Raw genomic sequence first — 21,905 nt, 5'->3', positions numbered from 1 at the left:
GTAGCAAAATTTTTGATGTTCTTATCAAAATAAAACATGTAAAAAGAATGTTTATCGACGAAGCTGTGTGGGTCGCCTAGTAACTCCTTGGACTTTTATTTTAGTTAGGGATTTGGTTTCATTCTGTGGAATATCGATAACGAGTTTTATTGCCATGTTCGCCAAGTTGAATGGTGTGATTTCTGAAATCTAAATCCTAACACGCGCTTTTTTTGACAACCAATGTCAATGCATAAGCCCCCCTACCAGTTTTATGCGCCTTAAATGTTGCATTTTTGGATGTGCCATTATAGTTACACCAGAGTGAAAAATACACTGCGATATCTGATGGTTAAAATACAACAGGACACAAACCGAAACAATTCAGCATTCAAATGAGAAGGACAACAGTAAGGAATTAAGTGTCCCATTCAGACTCAATGAGTCTCAAATAATTCGTTTCGACAAATTCAAATCCAACTTCTCCGGCAGACGGTTTTTTCATGAAGAGCTGCAAATATTCGTCAGCATCCTTCTCATAAAGCAAAACTTCAATGTAATACGCTTTGCCTTTCTCTAATGCCACCGTATTCGAATCTTTTGCTCTAGAAGAAAAAACTAATTGTTGAAATTGTACCAACAATTTAAAAACTTGGGATATTCTCACTAGATAGTGATGTGACAATCAGATGATTTTATCGTCTACAGAACCTCACAAAAAAAAAATAATTAAGGAGGCGGGATAAATTTGAAAAAATGGAGGTTAGCCCGGGGAGTAGACAGTTACGGAGGTATTTAGGCTGTGTTCAAAACTCTACCAACGATATATTTTCCCGTCTAGAAAACCCTGAAAATAATCCGTAATAATATACAAAAAAAGTTTGACATTGAATTATGGTAGTCTTACACGGTATAATCCCATCCATTGGCATCAGGACAATTATTGTTATCCTCAAGAATGTTGACTTTGTTCGCTTCTGTAGCATCACTACTTAAGAATAATTGAGCAAAATCATCGACAGCCACCTGTGTTTGAGAAATGAAATTCAAGAAATCTTAGCCCTTTCCATTGAATTCAAAGCTTAGAAGCATAGACGTAGCGAGATACCCTACACAATTTATGAGGGAGAGCAGACTTTTATGACATATTCGTTATCTTCTGATAAAACAAAGACAATGATTACAGTGTCGAAAAACCGCTCTCATCCATAAATTTTGCAGGGTATCTCGCTACGACTATGTAGAAGGGGCTAGATTTGGAACTCTTGGACGGGAGATTAAGCCACTAATTTCAATCCATAACGCGTTGCAGATTGAAAGTAAAACCCATCATCATTCTAAATGCGGTGCAAATCTTAAGATACTTTTTCTTGCATGAGAAAGGTTAAACATTTCTCTATAGCCCCTCTTATAAAGAATGTATTTAAAAAAACTTTCTTCTTTATATTGATTGTGATTCAACGGTCGCCAAACTTTTGATCCTCAATGACTATTTAAAGTAGATTATGCAACCCAAGTCGAAAAATATTTCTTTTTCACATTGCTGTTTACCCGAAGGAAGGGGAATTTGCCACCCTTCATAGGCTTGGTCTCAAGATTGTTGGAAAAGTCTGATGTAGATCATGAAAAACAGAGGACGAAGAATTGAGCCTTGAGGAACTCCAGCCTTGATTTGTTTCCACTCAGAGGTCTTTCCATTCAAAACAACCCTCTGATACCTCCTACCTGACAGAGAATTTCGTGTCATTGAACCCCTTGGTCAGTCGAGAAAATTTAGTCTAGGCTTTATATGGTCAAGATAAACTTTCAAATCATCCCCTGCTTCGATATTTTTCCTGTTTTTGTAGATAGAAGATCTTTTTTTGAACGAGTAGAACTTGACTATCATAGTCTTCCTTTGTTTACCGACTCTATGAGTACGATCAATGCCTTTATTCTCCGAATCGATATCAAGTGGCTCTTTGTAGACATTGGTGAATTTTTGAACACAATTATCAGCATTTTCATTTTTCATTTTGAGATTGCGGAATGCCATTTTATTCGTAAACAGGCTCTTCTCGAATATTGTTCATTTTTGTCACCATGTTTTAAAAGAGCGCTGACGGAGGCTTGTAAAACCCAAACTTTGTCTTCCAGCTGAGAAATTCTAACATCTTTGTCTAAGAGATTTCAACTCCAATTCCTTATGATCTTTCAGTGTGGTTTGAATTTTCCTTCACAAGTTTTAAAGCTCCTCTAAAGTGTTCAAAGTAAAGTTATGGCCATACTGTTCCAACTTTTTGTTCATTACTTCCTCAAGTTTGGCCATTTCGGTAGCATTTCTTGTTTTACTCATTTTCAGTGTGACAAGTACAAAAATAAAAAAACCAACAGGAATAGCAGCAAAAAATAAATCTCAAAAAAATTCAGTAAAAAATTTCAACGCTACTTTTCTCCACGTATGACCGTTGAATTTAAAGCCCTTTTGGATGGGAAATGAAGCTACTTAATTTTCCATCTAGAATATCAGCGCGTGGTTTTTACACAAACGCCGGATTGGAAGTGAAATCTATCTCTACTCTAACCCTTCGGGCTTTAAACTCAATGAGCATTACCGTTCGCCTCAATGTACGGCAACCGAATAAAAGTATTCTCTGCCCCTTTTAATGATTATTTAGGGGTGCAAAGCCAAAATCCACTGCAAAAGGTTTAATGAAAAAAGGTATAACTCAAATAAGAAGAAAAAAGTGGTTACATACCCGGAATACATAACTGCCAGTTTCAGGTGCAATAAACAAAGCTTGCATTTTGGCGACGAACCAATCGCCCCACGTTTGAAACACGAAACCGTCGCTGTAACCAGTACTGTGTATACTGCCACGACTATTGTAAGCATCAGTTACAGAATCATAATCACCCATACCTCCCCATACGGTGATTTTAACTGGGGCTTTCGCTATGGAATGAAAATATTATGACGTCTATTTCTATCTATTTACTTCTAAAATAAAATTCAAATATAAATTTCGTCTTTAATCTCAAAGATCATGAAAATATTTCACCAATTAGACCCCCGACATTGGATCAAAATCCGCTATACTTCCTGGTGACGTCATTAATTACCCAGTAAGATTTATATTCTCAAACCAGATTTGAGAATAGCCTTGAATTGGATAAATTTTCACGAGGATTAAATTTAAGTCCCAAGGGAGAATTTGAATATTTTTGAGACAAATTCGAAAAATCTAAAATAACTACTTTTACTACTAGCATCAAAGAAGCGCTAATAATGCGTATTTCGACGACCAACTAGCCTATACTAGACGTCACCTGCGTTTTTTACGCAATTAACATTCCCGGTTTTTAGTGCGGTGCTCGCTAACGACCAACATGCATAATTTGGCGTAAAAGGCACAAAATCGTGAAAATATTGTCTCCCTATAGTGCCAACCGCGAAATTAAGTCCTCGCGAAATCTTAAAGTTTTGCGGACGAGCTGAACCGCGAAATTTAATCCCCCGAATATTCATCCTGTTAAAGTAGCTGAAAATGGTATAATGTCTATGGTTCTTGTGGATAATTCACCAAATATTCGGGTTATTGCTGCGTCAGCAAAATTCTTAATAATTCAACAAAACTTTAATCAAAATATATCTTGATCGAGGCATTATAACCCTATAAGCCATGTCATTCTCAGTTACAACGTTTCAAGACCGAACTTTTGAACCAAGAGTGAAAATGTAATGATAGTTGATTGTTGATTGCGTTACCAAGAAAATTGACGGATTTTAGGATATTTAGGATCATTTAAGGGGCCTAAATGATGACAAAATTTTAAAAGAAACGACGCTATTTTCGTTCTCTATTATTATGTACTGCTTTACAAACATTACTTACTCTTTACATTAAATCGTCTAAAGACAATACACATTTTTTATAAGCAACAACATTGCTAAGGCTCAAGGTTTCAAAATAGCTTTTTAGACAATCTAACCATAGCAAACAAAAGCCCTCTACTCATTAAGCATAAATATGAGATATCAGGGTTGGTTGTTAAAAAAAGAGATTAATACAGGAGGCGGAATAAATTTGAAAATGGAGTTCAGCTCGGAGCGGAGTTAACTATGGCGGAGGTGTTTACAGTGTTGCTCGAAAACACTACCACCACTATTTTCCCCGTAAACCGCCCTGGCACCCTTACTCTGCGCATATATACTTTCCCACGTTTACTGATTCTCTAAACGGATAGCACCGTCTAGGATAGAAAAATTTCAGAAAAAGTTCAGCAACACTAAGCCTGACCTAAAACTTTGAGCTGCTATTTAAAAAATATATAACTTACGTAGGTTGCTGTCGAATTTGATTTTAGTTGGATTACGGTTAGTACATCTTCCCAACTCCAAGTTTTGGTTCGAACTAGTCGCTTTGTCACCCCACATATACATACAATAATAGTGGAAACTTATACCATCTACGAAAAAAACAAACAAATGAAAATTATAATGTTACTGGCAGACATTTGACTTCATCCTCTTACAAAATAAGAAAAACTGTCAACCTTGAAAAAGAATATAGACTAGACGGCTTTGTCAACTGAATTCTCTTGCAAAACCTGGAAAAGCTTCCTCATTTTGTGTTAGAGCTCCTTAACCTTTTTTCAGTATATCCGAGAAACTTAGTATACCACCGCAAAATTAAGCACTCAAGGTAAACGACCAAACGAGCGTGTTACCCTTAACGGTCCTTTGTCCAAGCTTCCCAAAGTTCACTGTAAGGGTCGGAATGCGAAAAGATGAGGAAAATTGCACTCTAAGGGTGTAAACTTTGGAAAATTTGACCATATCGCCTTAACTTACGTTAAAATGATATAAAAAGATAAGACTTACAATGAGTTCGACGGAATCGTCTTTTGATACTAGTTGTGGAGCATTGTGGACCTCCTAATCGAATATTTGGATTGGCTAAAAACAAATGAATTTTATTAAATTCGAATCTTTGCTAGTTGATATCACTCCGAATTTAACTTGTTTTTAATTTTAATGATAATTTTATCCCCTGAGTAGACTGAAAACCGGATATTATGTCTCGATCAGGATACCTCACTCTGCCGTTTGGGAAAATCAAAATGGCCTGAAATTTTTCAAAATCATAGTCTTTTTCTTCGACGAGGTCACCAGTTATTCAGTAAAATAAGCTTAACATCTTGAAACGGGAAGATAGGTAAGTCTTTCTTGAAAATAGTCTGGTTTGTTGGGCAGCAATGCTATATCAGGGCTAGATAACGAGATATTTACGTTTTCTGTATCGGCACAAGGGCGGTTCGAAACTTATGACGAACATTCTTTATTTCCTTGTAGTTGTAAGGAGTATGGCTAAAAGGAGTACTCTCAACCATAAATGTTTAACTCTCTTAGATCCGCGTCACTACAAGGTGTAAAAGGACTTACTGCTCGTGCCGATGTCACTACTTGGGCATATATAATGACCAGAACATAGATAACGTAATGTTCCAACCGCTTGATTGTACTCGAAGGTGAATTTATTTTTGTCAGCAGTAGTACACTCTGTACTAAATCCTCCAGTGGATATAAGGGCCCCGTCAACGCATGAGTTACTGGTGGCTCTATAACAACATTCGTGAGGTTGACCAAAAGGTTTTATTACAACGTAATGTTGATCGCCACCATCGTAGTGTTTCCAACCAGGCTAAAATCATTAAAGTGGAAGCTACAATGGGCCATTCCATTTAATATCTATACAGAGGGGTGAACTAAAGAGAGAATCTTCCAGAATTTTAATACTAGAAGTGATTCAAAGTACGGTTTGAGAGAAGAGTTTTAACTTTGATTTTTACATGAGTCCTATCAAACGGAGGTGATATAATCTTCAAAAATGATAATCGAAAGTTTCTTGTAGTAAAGGATTAGGTCAATAAGATCATACTCTGTACCGGAGTATATCTCAAGTTTATCGCTTCATTAGTTAGTACACTCTGTGCGCATTTGCGCTGTTTGATAAAAAATTCCCGTACAGCGATTAAGTATGATTTATAAATAGCAACACTTCTCTCATCATCTCCCCTCTCTCACCAACACTCCATCGCAGCGGTCGGTTTGAAAAATGAGAAAAGACAAACAGACCCTTTACGGAAATGAATTTCTGAAAATCTAAAATTTGAAAACTGGAATGATGAACAACGAATAAAAGAAATCAGGGAAAAAGCATTTCCTCACCTTGTCTGTATAAGTAGGCGCATTGTGACGATCGTAGTTGACTATTTCACATTTGGTTTCATCTTCGTTCCAATTGATAGATAAACAGCCACTTGAGTTTTTACAAAGTTGCATGCAATCAAACCTTGTCGGTAATACTGCACTTTTTGCTGGACTTCTCCCGTGAATTTTGTCTTTGTGAAGTAATTCGAAGTATGCATCTTCGTAGCTATCACGTTTCAAGAAACGTTTCCCTTGTACGATGGTCGAGTGAGAGTAGATAAGAAACGAAAAGAAAATACGGTGCATTTCGTGAAGAATTTTAAACCTCATTGTACCTCTTACACGATGATGATCTAGTATAGTAAAAACGGTTTGTGTTGTGTTGGTTGTGTACTAGAACTCTTAACTCAGTAAAATCGATTTTTATCTTCTTTTTGTATTTTTTTTTTCAACTAAATTCAAAACTTATTGACCGAACATTCCTTACAGTTTTAGAATCCTGGCCTCATTTCCTTTTATCTTTAATGTAGATATTACATTGAAATCAAGCGACCATGGATAGCGAATAAATTGAATTCAATATTCCAGAAAATTTAAGAATATTCAAACCTTTCAGACTTTGGTGCTGAATAATTTAGTTACCAAGGGTATTTGTTACTTCACATATCCAATTGTTCTCTGATGTAGAGTTGCCATAGCTACTGATAAAAATAGACACAAGAGAAAATGTTTCCCAATACTGATTCATAGTAGAACATGATGGATGACTCGACCTCTTATTTCTCAATAGACTCATTAAGAAAATAAAGTAAATGGGGATGGAGGAGGATGTCACATATTTTAATTGAGTTGAAGCCACGTACAAAGGATTTCCATCCATCCAGACAACCTTTGACCCCCTCCCCCCCCCCCCAACAATACGTTTTTTGCCCATTAAAGGTGCGGAAATTACCCCGGACATGGGTAAATTAAATTAAGATATTTTCCCCAATCCCATGCAATATATCCTCTACCCCATGTACAAAATTGAAAAGTGAAGAAGAAAACATTATTTTATCTCCAGAAGAAGAAAGTACTTCTATTTCACTATATATGAGAGAAAAAAGTATGTATTATTCAAAAGGTTATTATCCTAGTAAATTGTATAGAAACAAGAAAAAATTAAAAATACCTAAAATAATTATCATAAAAAAAGAAGCATCAAGTTTTAAATTAAATCCGAATTATTATTTCGGGAACAGAAAAATCTTGTCAGAGACTTCGTTTATTGATCGTAGAAACAATTGAACTTTCATTATCCTTTTGAGGATGTTATTGCAAGATCTTTTGATAGATATCTTGGACGATACCAATGACATCCATAGCCGTCGTTTTCAATGAAAGCTGAAAAAAATCAGAAGAAAAATTAGCAGTGTCGGTAGATTTCCTTTTAGACGAGACGCTATCAGTTTCAAATCTTTTCTTAGAAACGATTGAATGAAGTCATCACATGTGAAAGAATTCATTCCTTTAAAACATTTCATAGAGTTGACAAAACTGGCCAAAAAAAACAGACTTTTCAAACGTGATTCACCTAATAGTTTTGGGCTAGAAATGTGTTCCTAACAAGAGTATCAAACACAAATTTAGAGTACGCCTGATATTATAACTTGTGTCATGTTTTTTTGGTACTTTTCAAGAGGCTCCCCCAGCAGTAACTCTGATCACGATATCCCGCAATATTTAGTTTTTAGTTTTAGGTATTGCTGGAGACGTACAAACTTTCGCGAGCAGAAACTTTCGCGATTTTCGCGGATTTTGGCCCGTTTCGCAAAAGTAAAGGTCTTTAAAAATTCTAGGAAGGGCCATTTGCGAAAGTTTGTGCTCGCGAAAAATCCTTGACAAAATCTGTAAAACTTCAAACTTTGAATAAAATTTTATTTTTTGGCACGTTTTAGCCTGCTAAATTACTAAAATCAAAGGACAAATGTTTCAAGCTAATTCAAGAAGTATTTGTCCCTCTAAGCCATTTTTTCATGTGAAAATTCTCAATTGTACGTCTTGATTCGCGAAAGTTTATGCTCGCGAAAAATATTTTTCCGTTAAATTCGCGAAAGTATATGTCGTGAATTTCGCGATTTTTCGTCCTCGCGAAAGTTTCTGCTCGCGAAAGTTTGTACGCCTAAAGTAAATGACAAAGGATAACTGTTCATCCTCGGAAATATTTTAGTTACCTGAATGGAGGCGTTTCCAGGGACTAACTTCAGTTCGGATAGAACAGTGATGCCATTGGTGAAACGAAGTGATTGGTATAACATATCCTGGGAACAAAAATAATCATCAGGTTGACCAAATTTAATTAAACTGGAACTTGTTTTCATAGTTAACAATGCCAGTGACACAGTGAAAAATAAATGCATTGTATTGGGTAAAATTGCAGTAGCTAAGCTTTGCAGTGATGCAATATCGAATCATGAATATCGAAGAACTTTCACGTTTCAGAATGAAAACAGAAGCAAAGTTAAATGTTAACAGACGATTTCGTTTGAGATAATGTACGGCTTATTAAAGTAGATTAAAATCGCGTCACTAACCTGTCCTTCAACAGTACGTTTGGCGATGGTGAAAATATTGTTTGCTTCTAAAACGTTCTGGATTCCATCTGCAAACAAAAGAGTAAAGAATAACGAAAGAAATAAAAGCTACATGGACCATAAAAAATGCAACAAAAGAAAAACCTTAACCCTTCAAACCCGAGTGACGTGTGGACACGTTCTATGCCAATTCATGATATGCACCATTGCAATGTCTTCTGACATTACATCACGGACCCAACAGCTGATTGGTTGAAAGTGACGTATTGATTGACTTTACGTCACTTACAACCAATCAGCTATTGGGTCCGTGATGTAATGTCAGAAGACATTGCAATGGTGCATATCATGAATTTACCAAGTCCCAGACAAAAGGCTTTAACTCCTGACTCATTGACTTAAAAGGGCATAATACCTTTCTAATTATACCAAAATCGTTGTCTCACTCTCAAGTTACAAGCTTTACTACCAGTTTAAAACTTTGGATTTGAAAAACAATTTCCATATTTTTCAAAAAATGTTTCGCGCTGGAAAAGTTGACTAATATTCAATGCGCCATTAGAAAGTTCGCATGCAATGGTTCGGTTATCAATATGCGAACGGATGTTGATATCTGCGATAGAATCAAGTTTTAAAAACCGAGCGTGTAAATGTGAACGAATTGCAAAGCGATCTTACTGAAAGGGTACTTAAATAAAATATACCTGAGTTAAATCCTCTGGTATTGACGTTGTTTTGGACTTCGTTTGCCGCAGGGATGTCTTTCCATGTATCCAAGAACACTTTACGATCTGCAAAAGAAAACAAAGAAGTGTGCAATTATGGCATTTGTTACATTTGTTACATATTGTTACAATTTTTACAATTCGGTGAGCCAACCAATCCCAACCCAATAAGGCAGATAAGCAAATTGACCGACGGGAGCTTAGTGTTCTTTTAGGTACAATGCACTTTAAGGTTTGAAAAAAGCAAAAATATGTACTGTAAGGTTTAAAGAAGGGTAGATCGTATTGAAATTAGATCAAGGTCAGAAATTTCCGTACGTCCAGATAAAATCAGGAATTTTCGCACTTCCACCATATTCCGTACATAAAATGTTCAACTAAGTCGGTTTTACACAGCACGCTACTTACCCATCTTTCCAGATTCGATGAAAAGAACGTGAGCGGGTATGGCACAGCTGAAGTAGAAGATGTCGATATTGTTCTTGATAGCCACTTGTAAGTTGTTGATAGGGTCCATCTTCTGGATGGGTCCAGCTAGAGAACAAATTCAAACAAAAATATTGATTTATTGATGAAGATTACAAAAGTACAGAATTATAGAGTAATAAATAGAATTAATTTTTTTTTTTGACTTTTTCCTTTCATGGCAAGGAAAAGCATCAAACTAAGAAGACACAGACTTTGTTCTCGGTTGCTTTCTTGTGAAATCTTTTCGTTCATAATTGGTTCCTTTTCAACGACGTGTTCAGTAAACACATGTTCGTAAGATTTAAGACAGAAAATTTAGCTTTTATCTTCTTTTTTTGCGTTAAAAAAGATACTTCGCTCATATTAAAAGAGTGAAGGTGAACTGTGATGATCAAATTATCACAGTTGATCATCACAGTTACTTTTATTACTAAACCCATTTATAATGTAAGCACCAGGAAAGATATATAATAATTTTACCTGCGGGCGTTATCTGGAGCGACGTTTGGGCGGAAGTGTTGGGTGCGATAGGTGATTGAACTTGAAGGGCGCTTGGGGCGATACCGAAACTGTTCTTGTTGAATTGGATAGCGAATCCTCCCATAGCTTGCATGGCACGGTTCGTGAACGTTAAATCCATAAACACGGCACCTTGGCGCCGAGCGAATGTTCCTGTAACGAATTAAAAGGTTTTGAGGAGTTGAAGTTTAATGCAATGACTTCATGTGACGCCAATATTCCCAAGATCGTGAAGGTCATTCATAAGACGTAACAGACGGAACGAGGCTTAAAAATTCTGACGAAAAATAATTTGGGAAAATAATTTAAGAAAAGATTTGGTTTACGATCTACATAAAAAGATATACCTGAAATTTCGAGTCCCTTTCCTTTCGATGCCGGTAAAAGAACCTTTAATAGAAGAAATAGGGTAGACAATTTAATCGAGAAAGTGGTGGTTTTACAGGGGTGACTTAGAGTCTTCGTAACAAAATAACATACAAGTTGAGGGGCGAAAACTTACAAAGGATGGGAAAATAATAAAAAACGAGGTAGTTATTTAGGCGAGGATGAATCTTTTTACAAAACAAAGGGGGGAGTTTTGGCACTTCCTTTTCAAATTTTTTTTTTTATTTACCCTGGAAAATATATATCTAACTAGCATCCGGAGAATTCAAAGAATATAATAGCATTCTTTTTCACCGTTCAACATATATCTAACATACGGGATGTCCGTCATTTTTCTGAAAAAGCTGCAAATGAAGGGAGAGAGTGGTTCACTTCCCGTGGACTATAGATAAAATCTATCTCAATGACCAAAATCAACCAAAAACAATAAAAGCAACTTACAGTTTGTGGGCCAACATAACCAGCACCAGGTAGAGCACCTTGGATACTGAACAGATCGTTGAGACCACCACCTCCTGCTGATGATCCAGTGTCGATGAGCCCACCACCTATAGATGGAGCCGGAGCAGGGGTCGATAACATGCTGAGATCTCCACCCAACAGGTCGACAGCTGAAAAACAGGAAGGAAAAATATCTATGAATCGGGTGAATTCTTCGATAACCATAAAAGCGAAACAGACAATAGTGTAAAATTTTATACCTTTATTGCTAGTACATAAACATCATAAGTTAAAGTAGCTTTCTTTTGAAAATTCAATTAAATCGAAACTACTACTTTCGCATTCGAATTCCAAACGACAAAAAAATTGTACCTGGTTGTTGTGGTTGCGGTTGAGCGGGAACGTCACCGAATCCACCACCGAATCCACCACCAAATCCTGGTTGTGCTGGCGGTGGCATTCCTCCAGAAGAAGGTCCCAGTTCCAACAGGTCACCCAGTAAAGAATCGGTGGTTGGTTGCGGCGCTGCGGGTTGGACGCCTGCCACTTGCGATAAAGTGGGTTGCTGTACTTGATCGGCCGCTGGAGTGGTATCGACGGATGGCGTGGCGTCTGGAGCGCCGCTACGAGCGGGCAGGGTGGCACGCTTCTGAGACGATTTTCCGGCGACGAAGGAGGATGGTGGACGATGGTAGACGGATGCTAAGCTGGAGATGTGGCAGATCAGTTCGTCCAATAAGCTTGGCTCAATCAAGTCGGTCTCTTCTGAGATCAGTGGTTTTTCAGCCAAAACAACTTCCTAGGGAGAAAAAGCAGGTGTTATATATCTAGCCATATAGTAATAATCAAACCAAAGAAGAGTGTAAGTGATTCGTGGTTCTTAAAAAATGCAAATGTTCGTTTCCAATATGAGTTGGGGTTTGATATTTCGAAATTTACTGTAGAGTATTTTTTCTTATTGTAAAAATAAAAGAATTCAAACTTCGAATTCTTACTTTGGCAGCAGCAGGATCGGTGGATAACAACCTCCAGTAAATGTAGCCACGATCTCTCAAATCTGGGTTGTCACTGTCTTGCGTGGCCAAACTCAAGACTTGTTGGACAAGTTCTTGTGTGTCTGTTGGTCTTTTCAAGAACAATTTGACGATAGCCGTCAAGAGTTGCAATTGAACTTGCGTGTTTTCATCAGAAAAGCCATCCAAGAAAGTGGTGAGAAGTTCATCAGCGTTATCAATTCTTTCTGCATATTCACCGATAATCCAAATCATGGAAGCCCTGGGAAAAGTAAATTTTGAAATTTGTTGCAACAATGCCTGGTATCAAAATTAGTTATTCACACAAGAAAAGTGTTATAAGTGTTATCAGGATTTCAGTCAAAAATATTTATGCCGTCCGACAGTATTTTTAAGCTCTGTAGAAAACTCCGATCAGAAGATTGTGCTTGGCCGGGATCGAGAAACTTTGTCCCGGGTTTAGAAAGGTCATTGGTAGAACTTTACCCAATAAAGAACTTTACTAATCTTAGATAAATTTTTCATTATCATAATATGTAAACAAAGAAAAGATCTTACTTAGCTTCTGGTTCATCAAGAGAGTCCAAGTTTTCGCAGAGTGTTGAGATGATGCTCTCGTATTTGTTAGGGTATCGTCGGAAAATGTCCTAAAAATGAAATCCCAATATAATAACAATATACTCAGGTCTAGAATTTTAAATAATCAAAATATTTCAATCAATGACCATGTACATTTTGATTTCTTTATCAACCACCCTTAAAATATCTGCGATGTGATTGGTTAATTGTATCTATCTTGTATTTTACATGTACAAAATCTGAATTGACGAAAAGATGCCGTTCGCTGAAGCAAGAGTCCTTTAATATTCGCCTTAGGGCTAGGAAAAATCTTAGCATTAACATTATGCTCGCAATAGTCTGATTACTAGTACTTGTTAGCATTAAAAACGGTAAATCCAAAAATAATTTTCTATATATTAATAGCGGTGCTTTGTGTGTCTGTGTGTCACCACTTTCGTTTTCGCTTTGTTTGTGTTTTAAAATTATGACTTTTAGTCTCCTGCTCCACAAATTTGTTTTATTGGATTCGCGCCATTTGCAAAAGATCGGATAGAGCTTGGTTTAGACTTTATTAAGCCTTTGTTTTGAAATTTAAGGCCCATCTTCATTTAGTAATTTTAACTTCTGCCCAGACTTGCCTTTTTCTCTCTTCTTTTGTTTTAAATGTTTTCGAATGTATTTAACGATCGTATTTATTAATGACATTCGAATTCTTTTCAAAACAAAACAATTTCATTTCATAGAAAAGAATATTTCAAAAGTAAATCAAAACATAAAAAGGTTTGTGGGCAACAACAGCATTCAAAGGGCGATATAAAGCATAAGAAAAAATTAGTTCACTTCTTTTTTCTTATAAAAATATTCAAGCCGTTAGATATTCGTTACCATTGAGTTTAAAGCCCGAAGGGCTAAAGTTCAATCTCTAACCTTTCCCAGGCAAGAAAAAGTGAAGCCTTAAAAAATGCGCCGCATTTTTGACGACAGATTGAATCTAGCAATTCCTTTGTTTACGATTGATATTTTATTCGAAATTTAGAGGTAAATTTTAGTATTAATCTGTCATTTGTGTAAAAACCAGGCGAGCCACTCAAGGCTGCGCAACTTTGGTAGGATTTGTTGGCTTCAAATCCTACCAAGGAGATTGACTTCTAGCCCTTCGGGCTTATACTTCATTGGTCGTTACTGCTAAAAAGTGTGTACGTCATTTTCCCGGGGGGGGGGGACTAGGGCAAGATGGGTTACAGGGATGCTCCGCTGGTCAAGGTACCTTTTTTAACCTCCACGAGTCCCAGGTAGGGTCGCAAAAACACCAAAATAAAAAAATCAGTCCCTCGTAGGGTGCCTATTTTTGGAAAATTTGGGGAAAAAGTAGAAAATTTGAGAAAATTTTGGAATTTCAGTTCCATTCAGGGTCACTTTTTTCGCAAATTTCGAGTCCCACGTAGGGTGCATTTTTCGAACCTCAGCGGAGCACCCCCGTCGGTCGACAAGGGTAGTACCCCCCCCCCCGGGTCATTTTTTATGTTTAAATTCGAAAAGTTATGACAAGGGTTTAAAAAAGTAACTTAGAATTTTATATTTTTTCGATCTGATAAAAACAAAAAGTTGCACTATTCTTTTTGACCTTCCCGCTTTTTCCTGAAAAATTGTCATTTAATCTGGACGGCATATTTAACGCGAGCGAAGCGAGAAAAATAACTACCTGCAGAGTCGTTTCAAACGACACTGGTACAGTAAATGATGCTCTTTTTGATAACTTTTGACTCAAACAAAAAATTATGTCTCGGGAGGGGGGCAGTAAACGATCCAAATATGGTTAAAAGATAAGACACCCGGGGAAGGTTAGAGTTAAACGTTGTACAGATTTCTTTTTTTTTATTTGATCGCTTTTTTAAGCCAGCTTCAACATCCAAAGGACTTTTAGTGCGTTCAGCTACAGCTTAACCGGCGTGCGACGCCAGGTACCGGCTAGTATGTTAAAATTTGAAGCCATTTTTGAAAGTTTAAAATAAATTCTCAAGCTTTTAAAAATACAAGTGTTCTATCAGATTACAAATTGCAGAGCCTGCAAAACATTTAAATTCCTACCCAAATCACAAATTCCAATGGAAAATTGTCCTCAATGCCCCAAAGAAGGGGAGAACTCGTAAAAATCTTGAAGCATCTTTTATTGCTCTTTTAAGAAACCTGGACTTAATGACCAATTAGATTCGTCAAAATTACTGTACTGCTTTTTAGAAATGGAGTCACGTAGATATTTCTTTTGTTTTTAGAATATTTTTAATCAATTTTAACTACTCTTGAAAAAACTAAATTTTTTAGATGTAGGTAGATAGAAATTTGTGTAATCTGATAGAGCACTTGTATTTTTATAAGCTTGAGAATGGTGACACCACCGAAATATATTGCTTGACTGTTTTTAAATTTTAAACAAAAATAATCTGTAATGACAGCGCTGGTGAAAAAAGTAAAGTTACCTTTAAGACAACAATAGCTTCCTGGACCACGTAATTTACTTTGTTTTGAATCAAATCCAACAATGTGGTCACACATTTTTCTGCTGATTGCTGAAAATTGAAAGAAATTGAAGACAAAGACGATGTGATTTTTTCCTGTATTTTTGAAAGCCCACTTTAAATTAAGCAACCAAATTTCTTAAGCTCAGCCTTCGAAATGGTAAAAAGATGAAGCAGGTTCTTTAGCCCTAGTTTAGAGGATGCTTGGCAACTGAGCCTTGAATTTACCTCAACTTTGATGGCACAACGTCCGATGGCACGGACAGATTTTCGGACAAAGTCGACATCGACTTCAGTGGCGTACCTTAAAGAAAGCAGAAGTCATTTGTTAATGTAGTAAGTTAGTCATCTTTTTTTGGAGAATTAAAGCCATTAATAAAGAATCCCCCGAGGTTCACCTCGTAGGCCTACAAATGGAACAAAGTTCAAAGGGTAAACCAGTTTGTCAATGGGTCAAAAAGAGACCTTTCAAAATTCTTATAACTCACTCTTTTAGCTCAGCTAAAACTTGTCCAATGTTTTGTTGCGAGACCAGACGAATCATTATGTCCAACTTCTCCAATTTGACGTAGATAGGGTCGTTGTATTTAACAAAGAAGGCTTTGATCTCATTCCTCAAAATGTCCGGTCTAAAGTTAAGAAATATAATAATATTTAATATCATTAAAATTTCACAGAACAATAATCCACTTGAAGCTCTAAAATATATAATTCGACAATTTGAGCAAAGTGAAAGAAAGAGTCTTGTAGAATTGTTTTCGCTCAGCTCAAGTCCTTTTTGATGTTACAAAGGAATTAAAATTATTTACAGCCCCTTGTCAATGAAATTTTGTGATGTGACATCATGGCCTATGAATTTCATTGATATTTTATCTCCAACAAAGATCAGGAAAATTCACTACTTCTAGACCAAAATAAAGACTCCATCAATTTGATACAAACCTTTTTTGAACAATCAAATTGATATTTCTGAGTGCGACATATTGCACTTCGGGCTCACTTGACAATAGCGTGACTAAAAAATTTAAAAAAAAACATGAAATTGATCAAAATTTACTACAATTTAAACAACAATGTTGAATCGTCTTGTCTAGTAACGTGGTTATGGTGAAGCTTTTAACCTTTTAGAGTACCTCCAACTCCAACCTCTCCTCAAACGTTGAATACTCGTTAAAGGTTTTAGTTTTAAATTTAAGTGCTCCCGTTTCACATCAGACACATGTTTTATATCAGGCCGGTGTCTCTTATTGTTATGTTATGTTCGACTTCGTGATGAAAACAAAAAATTGTTTTCCTTTCCTACTTTTCTAACCAATATTGCTCCAAATCCGTGTCAATTCAATGTAGAAAAACTTGTAAATAGAAATTGATGAGTAAGCAGACAATATTAATTTAGTTTGGAAAAAACCATTTAAGCATCAAACTAAACTTCGTTCAGCATCAAGCTAAACCATTTCATAACTGTTAACAACTATGCGAATAAAATCAAAACACTATCTTGTTATCGAAGACTTACCTAGTGGCGGTGACAGTTTTTTAACCAGACTTTGGATGAATTGGCTTCCCTGGACCATCATTTCCATCAGTTTCATCAACACCTTGACCGCAGACAAGACAACGGCTGCATTGGCGTGTGACAAACGTGGCGTGACACGCTCACAGATGCTTTGTGCCTCTTTCTCATCACGTGGCGAATAGTTGGCCAATGAATCCAAAATGAAGATTTGTCCCCACTCTGTGCATTCATTTAACGCGGTGAGGAGTTTGTTGATGGTGGCGGAGTTGATTTCAAAGTATTGCACTGCGCTTGGTGAGGCATCAGCAATTTCTGACAGTGATGCCACAGCATTGGCAACAACCTATTGAAAGAAAACGTTGAGAGTATATCACCTAACATTTAGTACAGTGGTAAGGAACAACATCTTAGGACGCTATAGCATGATTTCTTTCAAAAGTTGTGAAGGCAATAAGTGGGCAAATGACCCCCCCCCCTACTTAAGGGAACAATTTTCTAAAGATGTATATACATCGAAAAAGAGGTTTTAAGACCTCAAACAATTTCATATAACTGAATTGAGTAAATGGCTGTGAAAAATATACTAAACCCTGCTTAGCCCTCTGAATCTTACCATAGGGTTGGAGTCAGATAATAAATCTCTTAACAGCTCAAGGAAACCTTGATCCTCCACCAAAGTTGAATTGATATCATGAAGTTTGGCAACGCAGACTGCTGCTGTTTTTCTAACATACGGGTCCTCGTCCTTCAAGCATTTTCTCAATGGTTCACACAGGTATTCAGTGATCTTGTCTACTCGAATGCAACCCATAGTTCGCACAGCCAAGGCACGAATCAATGGGTTTGGGTCATCGCAATCCTAAAAGAAAATAAACATTAGACTACCTCAATATTGAAAAAAATATACATTTATAACTTTGAATTTGATTATCGCGAATTAACAAAATTGGCAGCATACTTAAAAGAATTATTTAAGTGGGAATTTATTAAGACGTATATTTCAATTTAAATTATATCCTGAAATAGAAAATAAGCATGATTTTAAAAGATAAATTTGGTGTGATGACTATGATGCACTTAGATTTTTTAACCGAAAGAGAATTATTCAGAAATGTTTAGATAATATGCTAAGCATACTAACCCTTGCAAATGTATTGACAGCCATGATAGCCATGTCTGGTTGTGATTTTGCATAATTCATCAGATACAAATATACAAGCTTCTTTAATTCAAGATTATCAGTTTGCATGCAGTTGATTACATCGGGAAACAAAGCACTGAAAAGAAAACATACCCCCTAATTTACATTGCCTACTTTTATCATAGCACGAGCACGAGTTGGCAGAGTCAGGTAAGTGCAGTGAATTTCCCATCCTAGGATAGGGATTACTGTCCTGGATAAGGCCTTTTCCATCCATCGGAAGGTTCATCTCTCTCATCATAGAACTTTTAAGAGATCTTATTGTAAAGTGGACAGTTATTTTTGGCACACTCAGTTCTTTTAATACTTTCATTCATAAAGGAAAAAAATGTAATCTCAATAGGTTTTATTTGTATATGAATTTAACCTTTATTTACAGTTATTTTGAGGCCTTATTGGTTATAATGGTTGCTTCTTTCTTTTTAGTTATAACCTTCGTGGATAACAATGAAATTGTATGGTGTAGAAAAAACAAATTCATATTACAAATAAAATCTTACCTGACATCCTTGCCAACAGTCATAATAGCAATAACCTTTTTAACAGCTTCTTTTTTTCGGTCCATTTTTGGCTGATTCAGCTCGGCCTTCAACTCGTAGATCTCACCTAAAATAAAAAGGAAACCCCAATATATTTTTTACAATTCCATGAAAACTTAATATTTTGATAATATTGCCGCTAGAAAACTAATACATTATTATTAATATACTTAATTCCCATTTGGAAAACAACAAAAAAACTTGTATTGCTGAAAATGCTGAAAAGCATGTGGAAGCTGGTGATCTTATCAGGAGAATATTCTGAAACTATGATGGAAAGATGTAATTGTAATTACCTTTTTTGGTGGTTGTGAAATACTTTGAGTCTGTCATTTTTGCAGTTCTGAAAAAATGGAAAGCAAAAATCATGGAATAAAAGAAACTGCCTGATAAAGGTCTGTCAAATGAAAGTCATTAGTAAATCATTAACATCATTAACAAAATCAATTATTTCATTATGCAACATTAATAAAATTTAGTTTATTTCATTACGTCGTCGCCCCTTGAGACTCTGTTCCCCCATAGTCACATTTTCTGTTTTGTCACTTTCACTTCGGTTGCACCTTGCACGAGAGCTATGAGATTACAATTTTTGACATGGTTTTTCAACTTTGAATTCAATTCAATTCAAAGTTTCATTTTTCATGGCAGTTCATTACACAGTGACTATACTTGGGCAATCTGGTAAGCATTTATTCTAATTATTTGACATTTATAAAATTCAGAAAAAATTTACAAAAATATTTATGTATGCTAAACTTAGATTTTTTTTTTATTTTATTCATTTCATTGGACTTTCATTGCACTCACGCACGTTTGTGCTCAGTCTCTCTGGCTTGTTTAGTCCTTTTCCTTTTCATTGGCCTCGCCTTGTTTTCATTTTAGCTCAGTTCAATTCATTTTCTAGCCTTCATTTTTTTATTGCATTTGCTGGATTGTGCTCAGGTTTCGTGGTCTTCTTAGCTTTGCACTCGTTTCACCCTAATTTTCACCCTAAGTTCATTTTTCAAGAAAAATCCTGCTTTCTGTCTTAAAAAAAAGTTTCAAAATGGTAGAGTTACTTTGAAAGCCAATTGAGCAGACCGCCCCATCAAAGAAAGAAACCACATTACACAACAAGTAAAATAACTGCATCTAACTATCTCTTTTCTTTTCACAGATATTTAATGTTTTTCAACGTCAAGAAAGGTGAAAACATGACTTAGTGCTGAGTTATGGCACGATTTGTTCATTGGAGATTAGTCAAAAAATTTCAGTGCCACGAACAAGAAGTTTGAAAAAGTGCACCTTATTTATCTGAGTGCTCATTTTCAAATTTAAAAAGAACGAAAAGACATAGCGAGCTAGCTCTATGTTGATAATAATTTTCACATGCTTTTGCGTAAAATGGCGAAATGCAAATCAATTTTGGCAAAATTTTTGAAAAATGATTTGACTATATCTTTTTAGTCCATGAAGCAAATACTTTCAAATAAAAAATATATTGACAATGATTGGATAAGCTTTCTAGAAATCCAAACATAAATTGCATAGATTTTACCAAAAAATGGCACTTTAGGATCAGAAACAGTCAAAACCAGCTTTTACCAATTTTCATCGAGTTACAGGAATTAATTCCTTGTTTTTTTATCTGAAATTTTCAGTAGGGGTGTCCAACATGGTTCCCTTGCTCATATCAGGGGGGGGGCGAGACGGGGGTAAGAGAATTAAAGTCTCTAAGTAAAATCTTAATTATCACCTAAAAAAGTGTCTTTTTTTCCATATCTTTTAAATAGAAGGTCCCAGCCTTATCCCTCCTTCAGTAAAGCTTTCTATACCTTTTGTCCTTCAGAAAAACCAAAAAATATTGGCCTTAATTGTTTGCTTTCAGTTCCTGTAGCCAGTAGTGTGCATTTCTATTTTATTTTGCGCAGGTTTTTCAATAGAGATGTCACATGACTTGAATCCCGCAGTCTTATTGGACTAGAGAAAGTGAAATTTCGCGATCTGATTGGATGAAAAAATTTCCATGTGAACTGGAGCAGAAAATAATTCTCATTCTAAAACAAGATGGCGGCGTGAAAAGCACGTCTTTTTCTTTGGATGACAGGTTGTAAATTTTGGTTGATTTTAAGGTTTTATCTTATCTTATCTCATTTACTTTAACTAGTAGAGGCTTGTTCAATGTTTTGGGAAGGTAAGTCTATAAACGTTAATTGTTTTTCGGTGGAAAAAGTGTTTAAAAAAGCATTTTTTGTGCTCAAGGTTTATTTTTCTTCGCAAAGTTTTGTCCTCAATCTTAAATAGATGAACGAGTATTTCACTGATGGTTATGATTTTTTCACAGAACATAGTAAAACTATTCAGGAACTTGGACCTTTTACAGAATTTCAAAAAATCTGTTAGTTATGGAGATGTATTGAAAAGTTTAGTTGTTCGGTAGTTTGCGTTCGCGTTTCGCGTTCCCAAACCAAACGCACATGTTTTTTGCAAAAGAATGCTGAATAAAACTCTTGAAGTTGGAAAAAAACACTTATGCTATTGCTAATTGCTATTGCGAGTTTCAACCTCCCTAAAAAAATGCTTGTGAACATATACCAGACTTTCATTACATTTCGCTGATTGCTCAGAACGCGACGAGCTATTTTTTTCTCTGATAATTTCTCCTATCTGTCATTCCGTGAATCAGGGGGTATTGGGTCATTACCAGTTAGGGTTAGGCTTAGGGTTGGACTCAAGAGTCACAATATAGGGCCGAAAGCCCTCTTAGGGGCACTCGCACCCAGTGACTAAACATAGGGCTGAGTAGCAGCAGCCCTTTTTAAGGGCACCATTAGGGTTGGGAGTGTCACCGATATATAGAGATTTGTCCATTCTATTTAATTTGTTACAAATTGCGGGTTACTGCTGTGCGGCGATGGCTCAACGGATAGAGCCCTGGCTTCCGAATCTGAAGGTCTTTCTTTGGTGGTGGTTCGAATCCCACTCGGTGCGAAAATTAGACTGGTCGAAATTGAAGGACAAATGACCAGACAATCTCAATCGAACGCCCCTTACGATCGAACCAGTCGAACCAAATCGAACGCAATCGACCAATTGAAATTCGATTGTGGAATGCAATCGAATCTCAATCGAATATTACCGCAATTTTCAGATTCGATTGATATTCGATTACGTTCGATTGAGATTCGATTACGTTCGATTGCGCGGTGCTGGCAGTTGCGTCATGGCTCCCGTTCTTTTGCTTGGCTAACATTGAAGCGCTTCTTTTTTTTGCACGGGAAAACATGTGGTT

At 36.3% G+C, this 21,905-nt stretch overlaps 2 protein-coding genes across 2 annotated transcripts in view; both read right to left on the bottom strand.

Moving 5' to 3' along the window:
- Positions 1–92: 92 nt before the first annotated feature.
- LOC136811345 (fibrocystin-L-like) lies at positions 93–2,900 on the bottom strand. Its single transcript, XM_067067959.1, has 3 exons — positions 2,718–2,900; positions 887–1,005; positions 93–584 (listed from the first exon to the last, which is right to left on the bottom strand). Exons 1-3 carry the CDS (start codon positions 2,877–2,879, stop codon positions 398–400), a joined length of 468 nt encoding a protein of 155 aa, XP_066924060.1. The 5' UTR covers positions 2,880–2,900; the 3' UTR covers positions 93–397.
- Positions 2,901–7,220: 4,320 nt separating this feature from the next.
- The window catches only part of LOC136811329 (AP-1 complex subunit beta-1-like), a 17,104-nt gene continuing 2,419 nt past the window's right edge, over positions 7,221–21,905 (bottom strand). Inside the window, exons 2-21 of the mRNA XM_067067944.1 lie at positions 18,928–18,974; positions 18,593–18,698; positions 18,033–18,168; positions 17,505–17,750; positions 16,892–17,234; positions 16,318–16,390; positions 15,864–16,004; positions 15,604–15,679; positions 15,337–15,426; positions 12,857–12,945; positions 12,281–12,560; positions 11,658–12,084; positions 11,286–11,455; positions 10,805–10,847; positions 10,419–10,610; positions 9,879–10,004; positions 9,450–9,536; positions 8,746–8,813; positions 8,386–8,472; positions 7,221–7,555 (exon numbers count right to left, since the gene is read on the bottom strand). Coding sequence (XP_066924045.1) covers positions 7,484–7,555; positions 8,386–8,472; positions 8,746–8,813; positions 9,450–9,536; positions 9,879–10,004; positions 10,419–10,610; positions 10,805–10,847; positions 11,286–11,455; positions 11,658–12,084; positions 12,281–12,560; positions 12,857–12,945; positions 15,337–15,426; positions 15,604–15,679; positions 15,864–16,004; positions 16,318–16,390; positions 16,892–17,234; positions 17,505–17,750; positions 18,033–18,168; positions 18,593–18,698; positions 18,928–18,964 — 2,889 coding nt within the window. The 5' untranslated portion in view covers positions 18,965–18,974 and the 3' untranslated portion in view covers positions 7,221–7,483. The remainder of the gene's footprint in view (positions 7,556–8,385; positions 8,473–8,745; positions 8,814–9,449; positions 9,537–9,878; positions 10,005–10,418; positions 10,611–10,804; positions 10,848–11,285; positions 11,456–11,657; positions 12,085–12,280; positions 12,561–12,856; positions 12,946–15,336; positions 15,427–15,603; positions 15,680–15,863; positions 16,005–16,317; positions 16,391–16,891; positions 17,235–17,504; positions 17,751–18,032; positions 18,169–18,592; positions 18,699–18,927; positions 18,975–21,905) is intronic.

This window comes from Clytia hemisphaerica, unplaced genomic scaffold, assembly GCF_902728285.1.
Source record: "Clytia hemisphaerica strain Z4C2 unplaced genomic scaffold, Clytia hemisphaerica genome assembly, whole genome shotgun sequence".
NCBI lineage: Eukaryota > Metazoa > Cnidaria > Hydrozoa > Leptothecata > Clytiidae > Clytia > Clytia hemisphaerica.
Note: the sequence above shows the minus strand (reverse complement) of the source record. Positions and strands in the feature narration are given on the sequence as shown.

Coding starts and splice junctions, on each gene's coding strand:
- LOC136811345 (XM_067067959.1), bottom strand. CDS start 2,879: ATGGGTGATTATGATTCTGTAACTGATGCTTACAATAGTCGTGGCAGT. Junction 1,006..2,717: donor CTGGCAGTTATGTATTCCGG/GTATGTAACCAC, acceptor TCTCAAACACAG/GTGGCTGTCGATGATTTTGC. Junction 585..886: donor AATGGATGGGATTATACCGT/GTAAGACTACCA, acceptor TTTTTCTTCTAG/AGCAAAAGATTCGAATACGG.